The sequence below is a fragment of the Benincasa hispida genome, chromosome 2, assembly GCF_027475165.1.
Source record: "Benincasa hispida cultivar pf3 chromosome 2, pf3_genome.v1.1, whole genome shotgun sequence".
Lineage (NCBI taxonomy): Eukaryota > Viridiplantae > Streptophyta > Magnoliopsida > Cucurbitales > Cucurbitaceae > Benincasa > Benincasa hispida.
In genome coordinates this window covers 69,197,607-69,214,224 of record NC_143479.1, presented here as the reverse complement: position 1 = coordinate 69,214,224, position 16,618 = coordinate 69,197,607, and the positions used below count along the sequence as shown (strand labels likewise).

At 34.9% G+C, this 16,618-nt stretch overlaps 2 protein-coding genes across 5 annotated transcripts; one reads left to right on the top strand and one right to left on the bottom strand.

Annotated features, from left to right (window-relative positions):
- Positions 1-3,294: 3,294 nt before the first annotated feature.
- Positions 3,295-8,481, top strand: LOC120071468 (serine/arginine-rich splicing factor SR30-like). Of its 4 annotated transcripts, XR_016527981.1 has the most exons (16): positions 3,361-3,471; positions 3,634-3,672; positions 3,764-3,883; positions 3,960-4,025; positions 4,174-4,248; positions 4,330-4,432; positions 4,502-4,548; positions 4,707-4,764; positions 5,543-5,592; positions 5,840-5,896; positions 6,004-6,197; positions 6,278-6,340; positions 7,367-7,458; positions 7,854-7,905; positions 7,998-8,078; positions 8,191-8,481. XR_016527981.1 is itself a non-coding variant. In XM_039023777.2 (15 exons), exons 3-15 carry the CDS (start codon positions 3,797-3,799, stop codon positions 8,248-8,250), a joined length of 993 nt encoding a protein of 330 aa, XP_038879705.1. In that variant the 5' UTR covers positions 3,362-3,471; positions 3,634-3,672; positions 3,764-3,796; the 3' UTR covers positions 8,251-8,481. The 4 variants fall into 4 exon arrangements, 2 of the variants coding, with proteins under 2 accessions (XP_038879706.1, XP_038879705.1); XR_016527980.1 differs by lacking the exon at positions 3,634-3,672 and having other exon boundaries at positions 3,340-3,471; XM_039023777.2 differs by lacking the exon at positions 7,367-7,458 and having other exon boundaries at positions 3,362-3,471.
- Positions 8,482-9,365: 884 nt separating this feature from the next.
- On the bottom strand, positions 9,366-16,016 carry LOC120070986 (RING/U-box superfamily protein). The gene is made up of 6 exons (XM_039022957.2): positions 15,305-16,016; positions 14,867-15,036; positions 12,937-12,995; positions 11,110-11,135; positions 10,630-11,014; positions 9,366-10,294 (listed from the first exon to the last, which is right to left on the bottom strand). The coding sequence occupies exons 1-6, from the start codon at positions 15,483-15,485 to the stop codon at positions 9,826-9,828; spliced, it is 1,290 nt and encodes a 429-aa protein (XP_038878885.1). The 5' UTR covers positions 15,486-16,016; the 3' UTR covers positions 9,366-9,825.
- Positions 16,017-16,618: the final 602 nt, after the last annotated feature.

Genomic DNA, 16,618 nt, shown 5'->3' with positions numbered 1-16,618 from the left:
AATTATAGACATGATTACTCAAATGTCAAACTTTGAAGTGCTTTTATTGGCTGTGGTGATTGAAAGTCAACTAGACAAGTTTGAATTGGCCATGTTTTTGAAACTCTGATTAATGATCACATTTGAATTGAATCATGAGGAGTTGTATGAATGAGGATCACAAAAAAAAAAAAAAACAAAAAAAAAAAAGGAAAGAAAAATGAGAAAATGTCAATAATTGTAGGCTAATGGTATATGCAATAACCTCTTCAAGCTAGTAATTAAGGTAAGCAAGGCAAAAAATGGATTATATTAGGGAGAAATTGTTTCCATCCTTCATTATATTTTTCATTTTGGTGTGTATTAATACTGTTTTTCTCCATGGCTTTGTAAGGGCTTGAAAAAGTACTTTTTAAGCAAAAAAAAAAAAAAAAAAAAGAAAAAAAAAAAGAAAGAAGTTATTAATGGAGGTGTTCCGTTTTCTCACGATATCCGCTTTTAATGGGTAGAGATTCTCTGTTTAGACAGAAAAGAGGAAAAAAATTTCTGTAAGTTAAATAGAGATTCTCGTCTCTACCCTAGTCTCTACCTCGTTTACCTATTTTTAAATTTATTATAATAACTATTGTTATGCTATTATTTTTATTATTATTTACATGTTACACACCATGAATATGTTTGAATTAAATATTTTAATTTAGATTATATATATATACAAATTCGATAGATAATTTATTTCTTCTACTGGAAACTTGGGTGATTTTTCTTTAACTTTAAATTGTCCATGTAGAATTGATGATATAAAAAGAGTTTGTGAGAAATTTAATTAGGGTCGTTTTCAAATAAAAGTGAATGAGTCAACTTATTTACAAATATAGAAAAAATTCATTGTCTATCATTGATCTATCGCGGTCTATCACTGATAGACATTGATATTTTATTATATCTGAAAATATTTTTAGCAGTTTTACTATTTCAACAATTACCTATTTAATTATTGAATTAACATTTTTTAATTGTAGTTATTTAAGTTAATTGATTTTTTCTTTTAAAAAAACAAAATGTGGAAAAAAAAAACTGTTGTGGGCAAATCGTTGTAGAGATAATTGTTTTAAATAGCAAAATTGTCTAGAAATATTTTCAAATATAACAAAATTTAACAAATAGACACTTATAGATAGTGATATCTATTAGCGTCATTAACACTATATGTCTATCAATATCTAGACAATGACATTTTACTATAATTTTTAATATATATATTTATTGAGGGAGCACTACCTTCATGCTCACTTCTCTTAGAATGATCCATCTACCTAAAACTAGATACTTATTCATATTTTTTACTCATAACATATCGAGAGGTTGGAGAAATAGAAGGAAGGAGATAAAGGAGATAAAGATAGTTTAAAAAAAAAAAAATCTCGACATTTCTTGACATCTTAAGGAAATGACTATTAGAGCAAAAATACAGAAAACAAAGAGACAAGTTTTCAAAGGACTTGGCGTGAATAAAATAATCAGTAGAAAAGGAACAGAAAACGAAAATAAGAATCAGCTTATCAATGCCTCAATCCAACATATCGTATTTTAAATTAAATTGTTAGGGTAAAATACATTTATAGTCCTTGAGCTTTGGAGTTAATGTTTATTTAATCCATGAAGTTTCAAAAGCTACATTTTACTCTATGAGATTTGAAAAATAGTTATACATAGTCCTTAAACTCAAATAGATCGTTAGTTGACTAACAGAAAAACGACTTACCGACAATTCTTGATAATTTTTTCTTATGATAAAATATTGTAATGTGACATTTAATTTTCTTTCGTTCTTTTCTTTTTTCTTTTCCCACCTCGTTCATCTTCTTCTTCTGCGAACTTAGCCAGCAAATTACTTCTTGATCTAAAACAAATAATAAAGACATTGCATCATCGCAATATGGGGTCACAAATTTAATCATAGTCGTTGTGGGGAAGAATCATTACTGTCATATTTCAACAATCACAACCATGAATTTCACCCCTGAAACCCTTCTAAATTTCACAATTGTTAACTAAGAAAAGGGAAATCAAGCAAGCAATTATTCAAACCCAAATCTCTCCAATTTCACCCAATTAATTAAACATATAATCAATCAATTCTAACACTTAATCTTCACAATCAAAAGCCTTGAAAGAACATCCATGTCAGCAAAGAAAGAAAAAAGACCCAATTGGAGGAACAAGTGAAGGGAAATGTACTAAAAGAGAGTGATAGAAAAGGTAAGCAAATAGATGACAAAGAGAGGTTCTGAATTTTGAAAGGGAAAACAGGGGAATTTCAACACAATTTTATTGCATGAAATTTCTTTCACCAAAGGCAACATGTGTAATTCTTGGACAACACATAATTTTGGAGAATTTGTATGGATGATCCAAATATTAGGCAAAAAAATGTCAAATGACCTAGTTTTTAAAAAAGGATCTCGAATGGCCATTTGTTGATATCAAATTTGGGTGAAATTACCAAAATATAGTTGTGCGCACACGAAAAAACATCTCGCTCTTGATCACTCTCGATGCCGCTAAAATCATCTGTCTAATCAACACATGGCTGCCATGTTACTTTTTTGTTAGTCAACTAATGGTTTATTTGAGCTCAAGTACTATTTAGAACTATTTTCTAAACCAGGACTAAAGTGTAGTTTTTAAAATTTCAGGGGCCAAATAGGTATGGACTTCAAATCTCAAAAACCAAAAATGTATTTTACCCAATTTGTGTTTACCCTGCTGAATACATAATAGATCAACAGGAAAAAAAAAAGTGGGCTCCATTTAATTACTTTTGATGTTGTTTACTTGTGTTCTGCATTTGTATTGACACATAGACCCCACATCCAAATTTGTAATAAAATAATGCAATCTGATTGATGAATAAACAGTACTCAATTCGATTGCATCCGTCGTATCGTTATGACCATGACTACCATATTATTACTATTATTGTTGTAAAATTATCAATTTTGATATCTTTACTGTTATCATTATCGTTACTGCTTGAACATCAGAGGTAGAGGTAGAGGTAACAGTAATGGTAAATTTGACAAAATTCATAATTTTGAGTAAATATGATAAAAATCAATCCAATTACATTTGCGATTCAAACTCAATACAATTGATTCATCAATGAAATTTAATTATGATTATACAAATTTTCATTATGATTTGGTGAGTGTGCTCTAATTGTGATCAAAGTAAGAGTACCATTTGGACACGTGGTGTTGTGAAATTACCTTTTGATCAGAGGTCGGCAAGTTCTACACGGGAGGGCAAAAGAGTAAAAAGGTTACGCTAAAAAATGTAAGCATGGTACTGAAAGCACAAGATTCCATCCCAGCTTCATCTGACACTATAAAAACCTGTTTTCGCTTAACGTTCTCGATCTTTTCAGAAACTCAGAATTCTACAAGAATCATCCCCTCTGTTTTTTCTCTCTAGCCCTAAAATCATCAGGTATCAATTTTTCTCTTTTAATTTTATTTTTTTTTCATTTCAAATTGTTGTTTTCGATTCTTGATAGAATACAGAAGAAAAAAAGAAGAAAAAGAGAGAAAGATCTCGTCATCTCGCGTGTTGATTTTCTTTTTCATTTCAATTTTGTGTTAATTTTGATAGCCATGGTGATGATTGATGACTATGATTATGGCTCCATAGGTTATTCTCTTCCATCCCTTTTTAATCTATACATTGCTTTCTCTATTGTGTGATGCAATTTTTGTTAACATCTATTCTTACCCTTTTCAAGATTTTGTATTTACTGTTCACGACAAAGGAGACGATGAGCAGCAGAAACAGTCGCACCATCTATGTTGGCAATCTTCCTGGAGATATTCGTTTGAGAGAAGTAGAAGATCTGTTTTACAAGGTTTGATTTCCTCAAATTATTATTATTTGTTATATGTACTCTGAGATTTTACCGACTAATTCTAGTTTAATTGCAGTATGGACCCATTGTGGACATTGACTTGAAGATTCCACCACGGCCACCGGGCTATGCTTTTGTTGAGGTAAGATTTAAACTTGGCGCATTTGGAACTCTGGCTCTATGACCTTTAAATTGTGTTTTAGAGTTTTGGGTATTCAAAGAATCCAAGTAGTTGCACTTAGCTGTTGGTGGTCCTTATGGCAAACTCTTATTGTTTTTGTACTTTTCAGTTTGAAGATGTTCGTGATGCTGAAGATGCAATTTACGGCCGAGACGGGTATAAGTTTGACGGATGTCGATTGCGGGTACTAGTTGCTATATGTGCTTCCTTATATTATTCTCCTATGATGTCTTATCTGCATGCCTAAATATAATTTTGAATTCAGGTGGAATTTGCACATGGTGGAAGGGGACATTCCTCTTCCGTGGATCGTTATAGTCGTAGTGGGAGTAGTCGTGGTGGTGTTTCTCGACGGACCGACTATCGTGGTATGTAATTTATATACTTCTAGTGTGAAAGTCCGATTATACTATAGTGATGATATTTTGTTTGTGCAGTTTTGGTTACTGGATTACCTTCTTCTGCTTCATGGCAAGACCTGAAGGTAAGCACAATTTTTCTGTTTCTGGAAATGGCACGCTACTGTAGTAAGTTGTCTATGTCTGTGCTCGATGATAGCATCCCTGCCAATTAGAAATAACAAATAAGTATATGACACCACCCCTGCTATTAATTGATCGTTTTCTATGTGAATTTATTCAGGATCACATGCGTCGTGCTGGTGATGTCTGCTTCTCTGAAGTTTTCCGTGATCGTGGTGGTATGTCATATTAACTTATTTTTCGTTATATTTGCTCTTATATATGTCTCTATGCAAGTGTCTTTTAAACTCGTGGGATCATTGTTTTTTCTTTCAAAATGTAAGTGCATGTTTGAACTTTCGTTAGCTTCATGTGGGAGCATGCAGATTGATATTAGTATTGCAATATCAACCTCCTTATCATTCTCTCTCCCTCTTTTCTTTTTCTATCTAAGTGAAAAAAGAAGAAGATATTTTTGTTTTTAAAATACCTTCCTTTCTTAAGATGAGGTCAGCCCAGGGTCTTCTGACCAGTTCTATCTCATAAAGAATGTATATTAATGAATACAGGAGGCTGGTGAAAAGGTTCTTTAAGACATGCGAGGGACGAGGACAATAGGTCTGAAATCCTCAACTCTCTAAGTACCTGGGATAAGATGAGTAGATAATTCATGTTTGGATCAATAATTTCTCTCATAAAACTCGCTAATTACATAACTCAAATTGCCCTGTGAAGTCCAAATTAGCCATTGCACCAAGTTGTTTATGTCCTGTCATGATTTTTTATTTTTATTTTCATTTTTTAGTTTTACCTCTTGCTATTGGGATGGTAGATTGAGTTGGAGGTTCCATTCCACTTATGAGCTTAGATATGTGGATGATATTGTATACATCGAGTGTTTTCAGTCTCACTCATGTTTCAATTTTGCGTAGATTTTTAAAAACAAAAATTTATAAATCATGTTTAATGGAGCCAATAACCATTTTTTAAAGTAATTTTTTATGGAAATCTGTGCAGGGATGGCAGGAATAGTTGATTATACAAACTATGATGACATGAAATATGCTGTAAGTTGCTTTTTGGATGGCTCGACTTTTAATGTCTTTTCTGGAAGATTTGGTTCATGTTTAATGTTGACAGTCTCTGTTTTGGATTTTGCGTTCCTGTGGTAATGTACTTTAATCGTCTGTAATTTGTAATCTGGCTCATTTATGTAGATAAGAAAACTTGATGATTCTTAGTTCTTTGTTTTGGATTTTGTGTTCCTGTGGTAATGTATTTTAATTATGTCTGTAATTTGTAATCTGGCTGCAGATAAGAAAACTTGATGATTCTGAATTTCGAAATGCCTTTTCTCGAGCATATGTACGGGTATGTGGACTTGAATTTTATATATTGTGTTAAATTCTATTTTTTTAATAAAGTATTTTTTAATTTTTTTTACTTATTATTAAAAATTTGTGTAACTATTCACTCAGGTGAAGGAATATGACTCTAGACGCAGCTACTCCAGGAGCCCATCTCGAGATTCTAGACGGAGTGAGTATTCTAGAAGTCCTAGTCGTAGTCCTTATAGGGAAAGAGGCTGGAACCGAAGCAGAGGCAGAATTCGAAGTCGAAGTCTTATTCGTAGCCGTAGCCATAGCCGTAGCCATAGTGGCAGGAGCACTAGGTCTGTTTTATTATTCTTGCAAAATAAAAAGTCAGATGTCGGATCATGAAATTAAAATGATGTAATATTTTGTTTTGCAGCCTATCTCCAAGGCACAAGCACTCTCGTCGGTCACGATCAATTTCTGAACAATCCCTATCAAGGTTTGCATCATCCCGCTCCCTCCCCCCGCTCCTGAATTTTTTCCTATTGTTTTGGTGCTATTCTTTATAAATGATGTCAAGTCTAGGTTTGTGTGTTGTTCCCATCGATCAAGTTTTGGGAGAACTTGGTTTCCACATCTCCTTAATATGAATTTATTGTGTTGAAAGCTTACTAATCTGTTACATTGTGTACACTGCCTGCCTATTGCATTGGACACGTTGCTTTTGTGGTCATCACATTTCCTTTTCTTTTGCATATTTGATCAATTCTCCGTGTTATGAAAAAAAAGATACGAGGGGCTTTTTAGTATCTTTTTATTTCTTTTTTCTTCTTGAGACTATCTACACAGTTTCTGTTTTCTTGTTTTTCATCTTTTGAAATGTTTTGACGGTATATAGATTTTGGAAAAAGAAGAAATGTTATGAAGTCATCAACCATTGGTCTATACTTGTGTGCGTACATGACCCCTTTTTTTTTTTGAAAAACGTTTAAAGAATAACAAATAAGAATATGTTGCTGTATGCTGTTCTCTCTTTTTGAGTCAATAAGTGAGAAGGAATAAGAAACTTAAAAAACAAAAAACAAAAAGAACTAAAAGAACAAAGGCGACCAATTCAGCTCTAAGCCTCTAAATCATTCTAGTCATACGTGGTTCAGGAAAATCTTCTGGTAGACATTGTCTTTTATACATAGATTGTTGAATTTCGTTGTGGTTTTCAAGCATTCAAAAATAATTCAAAAAGGACTAAGGATTAACATTCTTGGAAACCCCTGGGCCCTACTTCGTCCATCATGCACCTGTGTAATTGTCATGATTTGCTTTGCAGATGTTTTTTTTAATGCTGTGGCTCCAATAAACAAACACTGTTCAACTTTGCTCCATAAGTGGTGGAAGAAAGCATAAAAAGACCCCTTTTTTAAACAAATATTTCTTTAGTTTCCTTTGAGCATGCACGGGCCTTGGGTTAACAAAATAGAGGTTTGTCGGTTTGGGCAGTCATCATTGTTTGTTTATGTTTTGCTAGATATGGGCTTTTGCGGAGTAGTTGGGACTTCGTGTTAGGGACTTGAGGGATGTGGTGCTCAATGTGCTTCTTTCAACTCTTTGGTTGTTGAGGTAATGCAGTTTTGTTGATGAGCACCCCGACAACCTCGATGCTGATATTCTTTCCCTTTTTTCGTGATTTCCCAATTGTTGCTAACACTTGTGGAAAAGCCTGTTGAGTAGAAGTTCTCTCGTGTGGTCGGTTGAGAATTACTTTTCTCTGTAACTTTGACGTACATCAATTCTACATTAGTTTGGTTTATAGTGTGAATGTTCTTCATCTACCCTCTCCCCCTGTTTTGCTCCGGACTGTTCATCTACTTGAATTCTATACTGTTCAACTGCAGTATGACTTAAGAGACAAGAGTCGGTCTTCTATACAACTTTATTGTTGAATGTGGACTCTATCATTTATAGACCCAGACTTTGCTACGAATACTTGAAAGTCTTTTGTTTCTTGTTCCCAGGTCTAGGTCAAGGTCATGGTCGAGATCAAGATCACGATCACCCGTTTCATCTGTGAGTGGGAAATTGAATATATAATATAGCCCTTCCCTTTCTCTGGATTGCTTTAGGAACCCTCCTGTTTCTCATTGTTTTGTTGATTGCAGCGTCATCGTGAAAGTAAACCTCGGAGTCGGAGCAGATCTCGGTCCAAGTCCAGAAGCATGTCCAGATCCCTTTCACCGAATGTAATATCCTGATACAGACCTTGCATATTTCTTAGAATTCAGAGGAAGTGTGGTCGAAGTTATTTTCTATTAAGGGAGTAATAACGAATACAAATGTTGTTGACATAAGCAGGTGAGATCTGATCGAAGCCGAAGCCGATCTGTTGATTCCAGGGACAAATATTCAGAATAGGACAGTGTTGTCGAATGTTGATGGCTCTCAGATGGAACAGTAAAAGCGTAGGAAAAAAAGTAGGCTATGGTATAATTTGGAGGGCTGGCTTTTACTGTATAATGTGTTACGGGTGACTTGTATTAACCCAACCCATGTTTCACTGTATTGTATGTTGACACATAACTTCGGTTGTTTCACTCGAACTTTTTCTGTTCTCTTTTGAATGAATTTGATAATTAATTGTCATAACTTGTCTGATAACTAGTTCATGGATTTCTAGTAATTATCAAAAGTCTATATTATAATTAAGTCTTTGTTCAAAGTTTGATGTGTTTATTCAGTTTGACTCATTTGTGTATGTTCTACAAAAGGTCGAGGTTATGAAATGTGTACTAGGGAATGAAATTTATATTTCGGTTGTAAAATATTAATTGTAATTGGAACATATCTTTTTCATGGAATAGAAACCAAATACTGTTTAATTACCAAATAGTCGATACAAACAAGATGATTATGTCTAAAAAATAAACGTGGGGAAAAAATTCGAACTGTTAATAGTTATGCGCATATTCTATTCACGAAGCATATTGGCAAAACCACTGGCTATTCTCATATTGGCAAAACAGATCGCTTTATCAAAGTCGCTCCTTTCTAAGATCTTAATAATTAACTTACAAATGACACTCATATTGCATATTTTGGTTTACTGCTTTGAAATTTTAGAGTTATTTTTTAACGAGATATCAAGGGTTTCTTTGAACTTTTTCCATTTTTTTCTCTCTCGTTAAACTACGGTATTTTACAACTTTCGAGAGTTTAGATACTTTTGAAACAAAATTTTAACAATTTCTTCCAAAACTATTAAGAGTGTTTTTTTAACTTTTGAAAGTTGGATTTTTTTAACACAAAGTACAATGTCTAAATGCATTTTTTTTTTTAAATTTATAATTTAATCCATTTGAAAATACATTTTCACAATAAATAGACCAAATATTGTTATTACAAATCTTTGAAATTTCAGCACCAGGATCCATCCAAAAAGAGCTCATTTCTGCTTTAAACAGGTTGAGAACCCAGAAATAACAGAACTTCAAATTGCAAATGCATAATAGTGAGTGTTCATAATACATATCTGAAGAATCCAAAACCAAAAGCTGGCCTTGCTCATAACATTACTGAAACCACCACATTTCATTGTTTACAAATAAACACTGTATTTTCAACTATCACTGCAAGAATACATTTACCAAATTTAATAATCTGATCCTCTGGAGGCTCCCAAATAAGTCCGACATCAAGTGAATTGGATGGAACAAGGATGTGACCTACAAATCTCAGCTTTCCCATCCAATCCATAATGTTATTCTATAATCTCCAGGGCAGACAAACTCAAGAAAGTCCATCATCACACTAACCAGGCAGCCTGAAACGAGCGTTTTTTTTATCGGCTGCTCACAGCATTTAGAGTCTATCGACATATCAAAGACTCAGCCATTACATATCATCTCAATCATTACATAAATTTCAGTTTCGAGTCATCATAGTGATAGTTTTTTCTTCACCGGAAAACGATAAGTAAATGATGGATGTGGTCTATGACCAGTTTTGCGACGATGTTCTCTCGGAACCGTGCCTTTGACGAAAGCTGCTGGATCTGATGCTTGGATCAGAAACACTGGCACCCTGATGAATCTCTCCCCAGCCTGGATCTCTCTCAATCTGGCTCAACCCAAAAGAAGGCAAGTGATCTCTTTCCCACGCATGAAAACGATTTGGCACGGCATTTTCCGGTTGGAAACTACGACCCGCTGATGCTGATGAGTAGAAATAGAAGCCACTGGGCTGCTCAGATGATGAGGCCATGGGTGCTTGAGAAAGCCCTCTGTGACTACTGGATCTTCTGCCACCAGAAATTGCAGGTGTGCGAATAGTTCCAGTAGTGCTAGGTTGTTGTTGATAATATGCTTGAAGAGCTTGAACTCGATCACGAGCACGTGCATTGCTGCCAGGATAGGGAGGAATCATTGAGGAAGCAACTGAGCTCCCAACCCTTGCACCGGAACTGCATGAGTCAAAAGGAGATCGTGTTCACAAGCCACCATTATTTCAAAGTTAAAGAGGATTCGCTTCAAATAAATGGTCTCTCTATTTGAGAGAAGAGCCAAGAAACCATCACTGAAGGTTTTGAGCTAATTAAAAGGTTGTACTTAGTAATATAGAAAACTAAGTCCTACTCGTACTACAAGCAAACAATAAAGTGGTACACACATAGGCAAGGACCTTTTCTTCTGAAGGTAGGGAAAGTGACTCCACAACAAGGCAGGCAACGCTGCATAGTGTTTCTTAATGCTTGACTAAGAATTTTAACAGGTAACATACAATTATGTCAAGACATACCTATGACCAACAAGGAAGGGATGCAATACACTCCCAGTTCTTGGTAGCTCAGAACCGACCCTAGTAGCAGATCTTTGGGCAACGGATGCAACTGACGGCTGATCAGCACCAGGAACACGATTGTTTGTTGTGGAAAAGGGCGGTGAATGATGCTCCCAATTTTGATAATGAAGATCCACTGCAGGAAAAGCATAAGAAGATGGTATTTCACTGGGAACAGATGGGCCATTCCAATGACCGCTGAAATTAGAAGCTTCAGAAGCACTGGAACTTGATGATGAGGGATGAATAGGTCCGAAGTAAGCAATATACGGGCAAGGATGAGTTGCAGATGATACTGCCGTATGCTCTGCGAAAATAGCATGTTGTCCCAAAAGGTCATGATCTGCATCACAACATTATTAACCCAGTCAAATTGGTTGCTTCCCCAAACTGAAGCTTAAAAATGGATCAACAATTGCTGGGGAAGGGAAGTCTTACAAGCAGTTGAGGAAAAGTCACCATCCCTGAAAAAGTTGAAAATGAAAAAGATTCAAGTCATTGAGAAGGCAAATTCTGTACTTCACAACAGTGAAAAAAAGGCAAGAGACTTCCATCATTCAAAAGGTTAACTCAAGAGAATAATTTTCTAACTTCAACAACAAAAAGTTGTGAGTTTCTGCTAGAGGCAGCACATAACAGCCTACAATGGAACTTTAGACATATATACACATGTGAATCTCCTGGTTGTCATTTTCTAAAGTTGGCAAGGAAGAGACCACCAGAGGAAGGGAAAGGCTCAAACAAAGACCAGCCAACATGTTATATGGGTACTGACCAATGCCGAGCTACTAAAGGAGTGGTCCCGATAAGTGATTCCCTCACCTACCGGTAATGAACTTTCAGGTTCAATAATTTCTTAAGTTAAGAAACCACTTATTCTACAACAATCTAGGCAACAGCTTCATGAGTCAGTTGGGAAATAGTTGGATGTTTGAGACGTTCATTCTCTCTTTTTAGTTGGTATTTGCAAGCGCCACCTTCTCTTTGCCTCTATGTTGTAAGAACAGCTGAAGCTGAGCAGAAGTTGCAGGATGAGTATCGTCCTAGCGTACTAATAAGGATAGAAGAGACTAAGTTCTTGAAAACTTGAAGGCCTTCCTGGCAAACTCTGTCTCTGAAGACTTTATGTGGCGCTGGTGAACTTCCTAAAGAGCTGTCCTTGAAGCTTCTACTGGAAGAAAGACATCCGAATAAGGAAAAGGTACTTCCAAGTTCTATCATGATGGACTATTCTTAAAGGTGGCGGTCTTGACGGTAATGCTAAAGTCCTAGATTTCCAAATTGTGTTCCCTTCAACTGGACTGGTGCATAATCAGTAATAAATTACTAAATTGTAAGAATGGGGATCATTTGTTTATTAAAGCTGCCCTTGCTCACTCGTCACTCCATGTTCAGTGGAAACTGCCTCAAAGCTTCAAATGAATCTGTTTATCCCCAGCTCAGTACAACATATTTCACTCCTTGTTACTCGTTAAAAGGGTAAGCCAATGACTTAAAATATAATGCCATTAAAGCCACTTTTTAAAACATTTTTCTTGAGCAGAATAGAACTTTTCAAGAGATTTTGGGATTGGAAGGCGTACGGGATGGTATTGTTTGGGGTGCTTCCTCGTGAAGCCCTCCCTCCTCCATCTAGAGAATTTAGTGATATTTCTTGCTCTACTATTGCTTCCAATTGGCCTTTTCCCCATAATTCCTTGGAAGTAACCGTTCGCATCAATGAAATTATAATATTTTTTATCCAAAGAAAAAGAGAAAGAGAGAGAAAAAAAGAACAGAACAGAACAAAAACTGTACTGCAGAATAGTAGTTCTGGACACAATTTATTGGAGAGCTATAAATGGGACGTCACCTACATCAAAGAAAAAAAAGCACAAATCTGATGACCAAGCACATACATTCTATTTACTAAAATCATATAACTATTCAAGCCCTCATATTGCTGAATGAGGGCAGTTTCTTTCCTCGCACCTCTTATCAGAAAGGATACCTTTTAAGGTTCCAAAACTCAAACGGGTGTCTCAGAATTTAGGAGGAGGAAGCAACATGTTTTCTCTCCCTCACACCTTAAACTGCAAAAAAGATGTCTTCAGACTCCAAACCCAAGCGATAGAGTTCTGATAGGAATCATATGACCTACTAATAAGTATTGAAGCACAATACATAACAAATTTAGAGAACAGGGATAGAACCAAGAAAGAAAACATCAACATAAAAACTGGAGCATCAATCATCCTAGATCTAAAATTAGCAAATCAAACTTACTCAAACGAAGAAGGAAGTCGAGCTAAGCTGCCAAAAGGACACCATTGAACTCCAAAGGCCTGCAGCAAACAAAATTGCAACTAAACTTTGGTGTAAAAAGCTTAATACTATGAGTAAACAAGCAGGTCATCAACCCATTTAGAATGTGAACCCATACAAGATAAATATAAATTTTTGGGCATGGGCACATAGGGGTACTCCCACAAATATATAAACATAATTTATTACAAAACCCAAGTGTTTAAAGGTGAGTTATTGCACACCGAAGTCAACATGTGTTTTATGAACATCAGCCTTGAGCACATTTCAATCAATTAAAAAAAGGGAACTATGTGAGGGTGATCAAAAAAGAAAAAAAAAAGAACAACCGATTATTGCTCACTGAGTAGACTTCATTTTGAAGAATAAAACTCGCAAACCAAAAAAGAAAAGAAAAACAATAAGTGATAAAAAAAGAGGCCGCAATTTTTGGTGATAAAAAAAAAAGAACCCAAATATGGTCTCAAAAGAAGCATTGAAGTGGGATGACACCCAAACATTCACTACCCGAGATCCCTTAATGCCCAAAAAACTCCTATTTCTTCCTAACCAAGTGCTCCACAAAATTATATATAGAAAAGATCTTGCATGTACAACCAAAACAAGGGTGTAGGAGAATTTCCTTGATCATCTTGTGACTCCCAAGAGTTCTTTTATTTTTTTAGTACAACTATGTCGGTGTGACCTTTGACACCTCGGGTCAATAATGCATGTCTTATGCCAATTGAGCTATCCTCTGGTTGGTGTGACACCAAAGAGTTGAAAACCAACGAAATCTCAAAAGTCAATTGATATCTGAGTACCACCATAACAAATGGTTTTCAAGTGCTTTTTTGTCAAAAAAGTAAAAATAAAAACACCATTTAGGACCAAATATGACACAACTAAAGATTTAAAAACGAAATCAATAGAATTAATCCTCCCAAAGGGAATAAGCAAAGAACCATTCTTTCTCCATAGTTTCCACTTTCAATTTTGGTTCAGTTCCTAACTTCCTTGACAATGTTAAAATTTTTTGCGGTAGTTGTATTGCACTAGTCTTCATAATTATAAACACTTCTTTTGATTCCCCAGATGATCTAATTTACAAAGTCTAACTAATCCCTTCTCAAAATTGGCATAGTGGTTAACACTTGAACCTAAGAAACGTTTGGATACGTGTCAGAGATGAAGAACTCATCTAGCTTGCCTGAGGTGGAATGTGCTTTAATGAAAAAAAAAAAATCCATTAATTGAAAAAAATAATAAAATAAAGTTGAAAGTTATAAATGTTCTATTGATTAGAGTAAAGACATGTGTTACAATAAAAATGGGCCAAGACTCCACACCAAAATAGATTCTCTCTTTTCACATGCTTGGTGTAATTCAATGCTACACATATTTGGTGTTGCAAGGGCATAAATGCACTTGTGAAGTTGTTAAAGCACAATGAAAGAAAAAATAAAAATTTTATTTGTTAATTGAAAAACTAGCATCACTGATTCTAGACTCATAAAATAATTCAGAAGAAAAATCTTTTGATTTTGTCTTATAAAAGGGAAAAAAAACTGGTTCACATTGTAAAAACCAATGTAATCAGGAAACTTAAAACAAAATCCTTCTTGCATATTGCAAGCAACCTAACATCAATTATCAATTTGTTGAAGAAACTGGAATGACTTCAATTAATTTCAACTATCTCAACAATCTCCCTATGAGACACTACATTTCGAGTATGCAATGCATCTAAAATTGTTGAAGAACATTTTTCAAACTGAAAGGAAACATTTTCACAATTATCACTTCCAGGTTAGTTTAACTTATTTTTCTTTACTTGATGCCCCAGTGATAGAGAATTACCATCAAAACACATAACGATGCACGTACCAACTGCCGAAAGATGATTACTTACCATTTCCGAGTAGCTTAGATCATAAAGATCTTCTTCATGTGTCCAATCATCCATACTAAATTCTGGAAATGACCTACATCCATTAGCATAAAGCCATTGACCTTTTTCAATCTTCCGGCAATTGGGGCATTGCATTGCCCCCTTAATGTTGAATGCTGAACCAATGCAATCTAAGAAAACAATAGAAACAAAATCAACCGACCAAAAACAAAAAAAAGGATTGTAGCTAAACCATCTTCTTTTCAGACAGGCCAATTGAAATAAGAAAGCACCAACTTCGAAAAAAATGAACAACAGATCTAAAATCACAAGGACCCAAAATCTAACATGAAATCCCACCAAAACTGAAGAACACAAAACACCAATCTAATCAAATCAGATGGGATAGAAAAAAGAGGGAATTCCTTTAAAAGCTGGGATTAGAAGTTAGGAACTAACCAAGATGAAATTGATGACCACATTGAAGCTTAGCCCAAGATCTATCCCCAGAATCAGCAACAACATCAAGACAGATCGAGCAGGAAACAGAACCAAAAGACTTTCCACCACCGGTGCCACAGCCTCCGTCGCCATAGTCGCCATCTTCAGCCACCGCATCTTCGTCGTTGCCCAACCCCATGTAATAAGAATCACAAATCTAAAAACCCTAATCCAGAAATCAAAGAACAAAAGGAAAAAAACCAAAGAATGGTTCCCAAAAACACCAAATTAAGTTGCAGTCAAGGAAGGGAAATTGATGAAGGAAACAAAGTGGAAAAAGGGTGAAAAGAAAAGGGTGTTCCTTAAATCAAAAGCAAGAGAAACAAGGGGGTGAACAACCAGGAGAGAATTTCTGAAGAACAAAGATGTAAGAGAGAGGAAGATGGTTTTTTTTTTTTTTTTTTTTTTTTTTTTTCTTTTTTTCCCCTTCAGACAAAGATACATAAAAAAAGGAAGAAGGATTTGGGGATGGGGAAGAGAAAAAACGAAACCCACTGTATATTTTATCTGAAATGTGGACCGTCGGATTGCTTATTGGTAAGGAGAATAATATCGCTAATCAAGCGCTGTCTAAAATTTTCGATGGACTGTGATACGAGAAAGAGAGTGGTTTCTTTTAAGGCCGTTTCTTTTTTCATTTCTCTTTTTTTTTTTTTTTTGGGAATTTTGTTAAATTTTAATTAGTTGAATTTATTCATTGTAATTGTGTGGGATAGAATTGGGTCGACTTCAACTTTCAATTTTCGACCTCATGATTTTGACCTTTAGAAACTTTTGAGAATATAGAACTTATTTTAATATATTTAAATTCGAGTAGAAATATCAATTCAAACATCATTTGAGTGTCAAGAAAATTCGTTGATGATAATTTTAGATAGGTGGAAAATCAATGACATCTTAGCCTTTTATCAAGAAAATGTTCCCTTATTTACTACTAGGCTAATCCATGATAGTTTTCAAAATGGAACTTATAATTGTACTAAGTTTCATAAATGAATCAATGTAGACTCTTATTTAAATTTTTCTTTAATAATCGTCTTCTTTTATTCTAATAGTCAATTTTGTAAAATCAAAAGTCTACACATATTTGAAAATTAATGTAGGCAGGCCCGACCTTTAGAATGTGTGGGTTGTGACTTATTATGGCCCTAAATTGAAAAGGTTACTTAAAAAAAAAGCTTCTACAATTGTTGGACTGCACGGGTAACAAACAAAATTTTCTCTTTTCATCAATTCTTACCTCTTTAGTTCTCTCTCCTCTCCAACCATGAA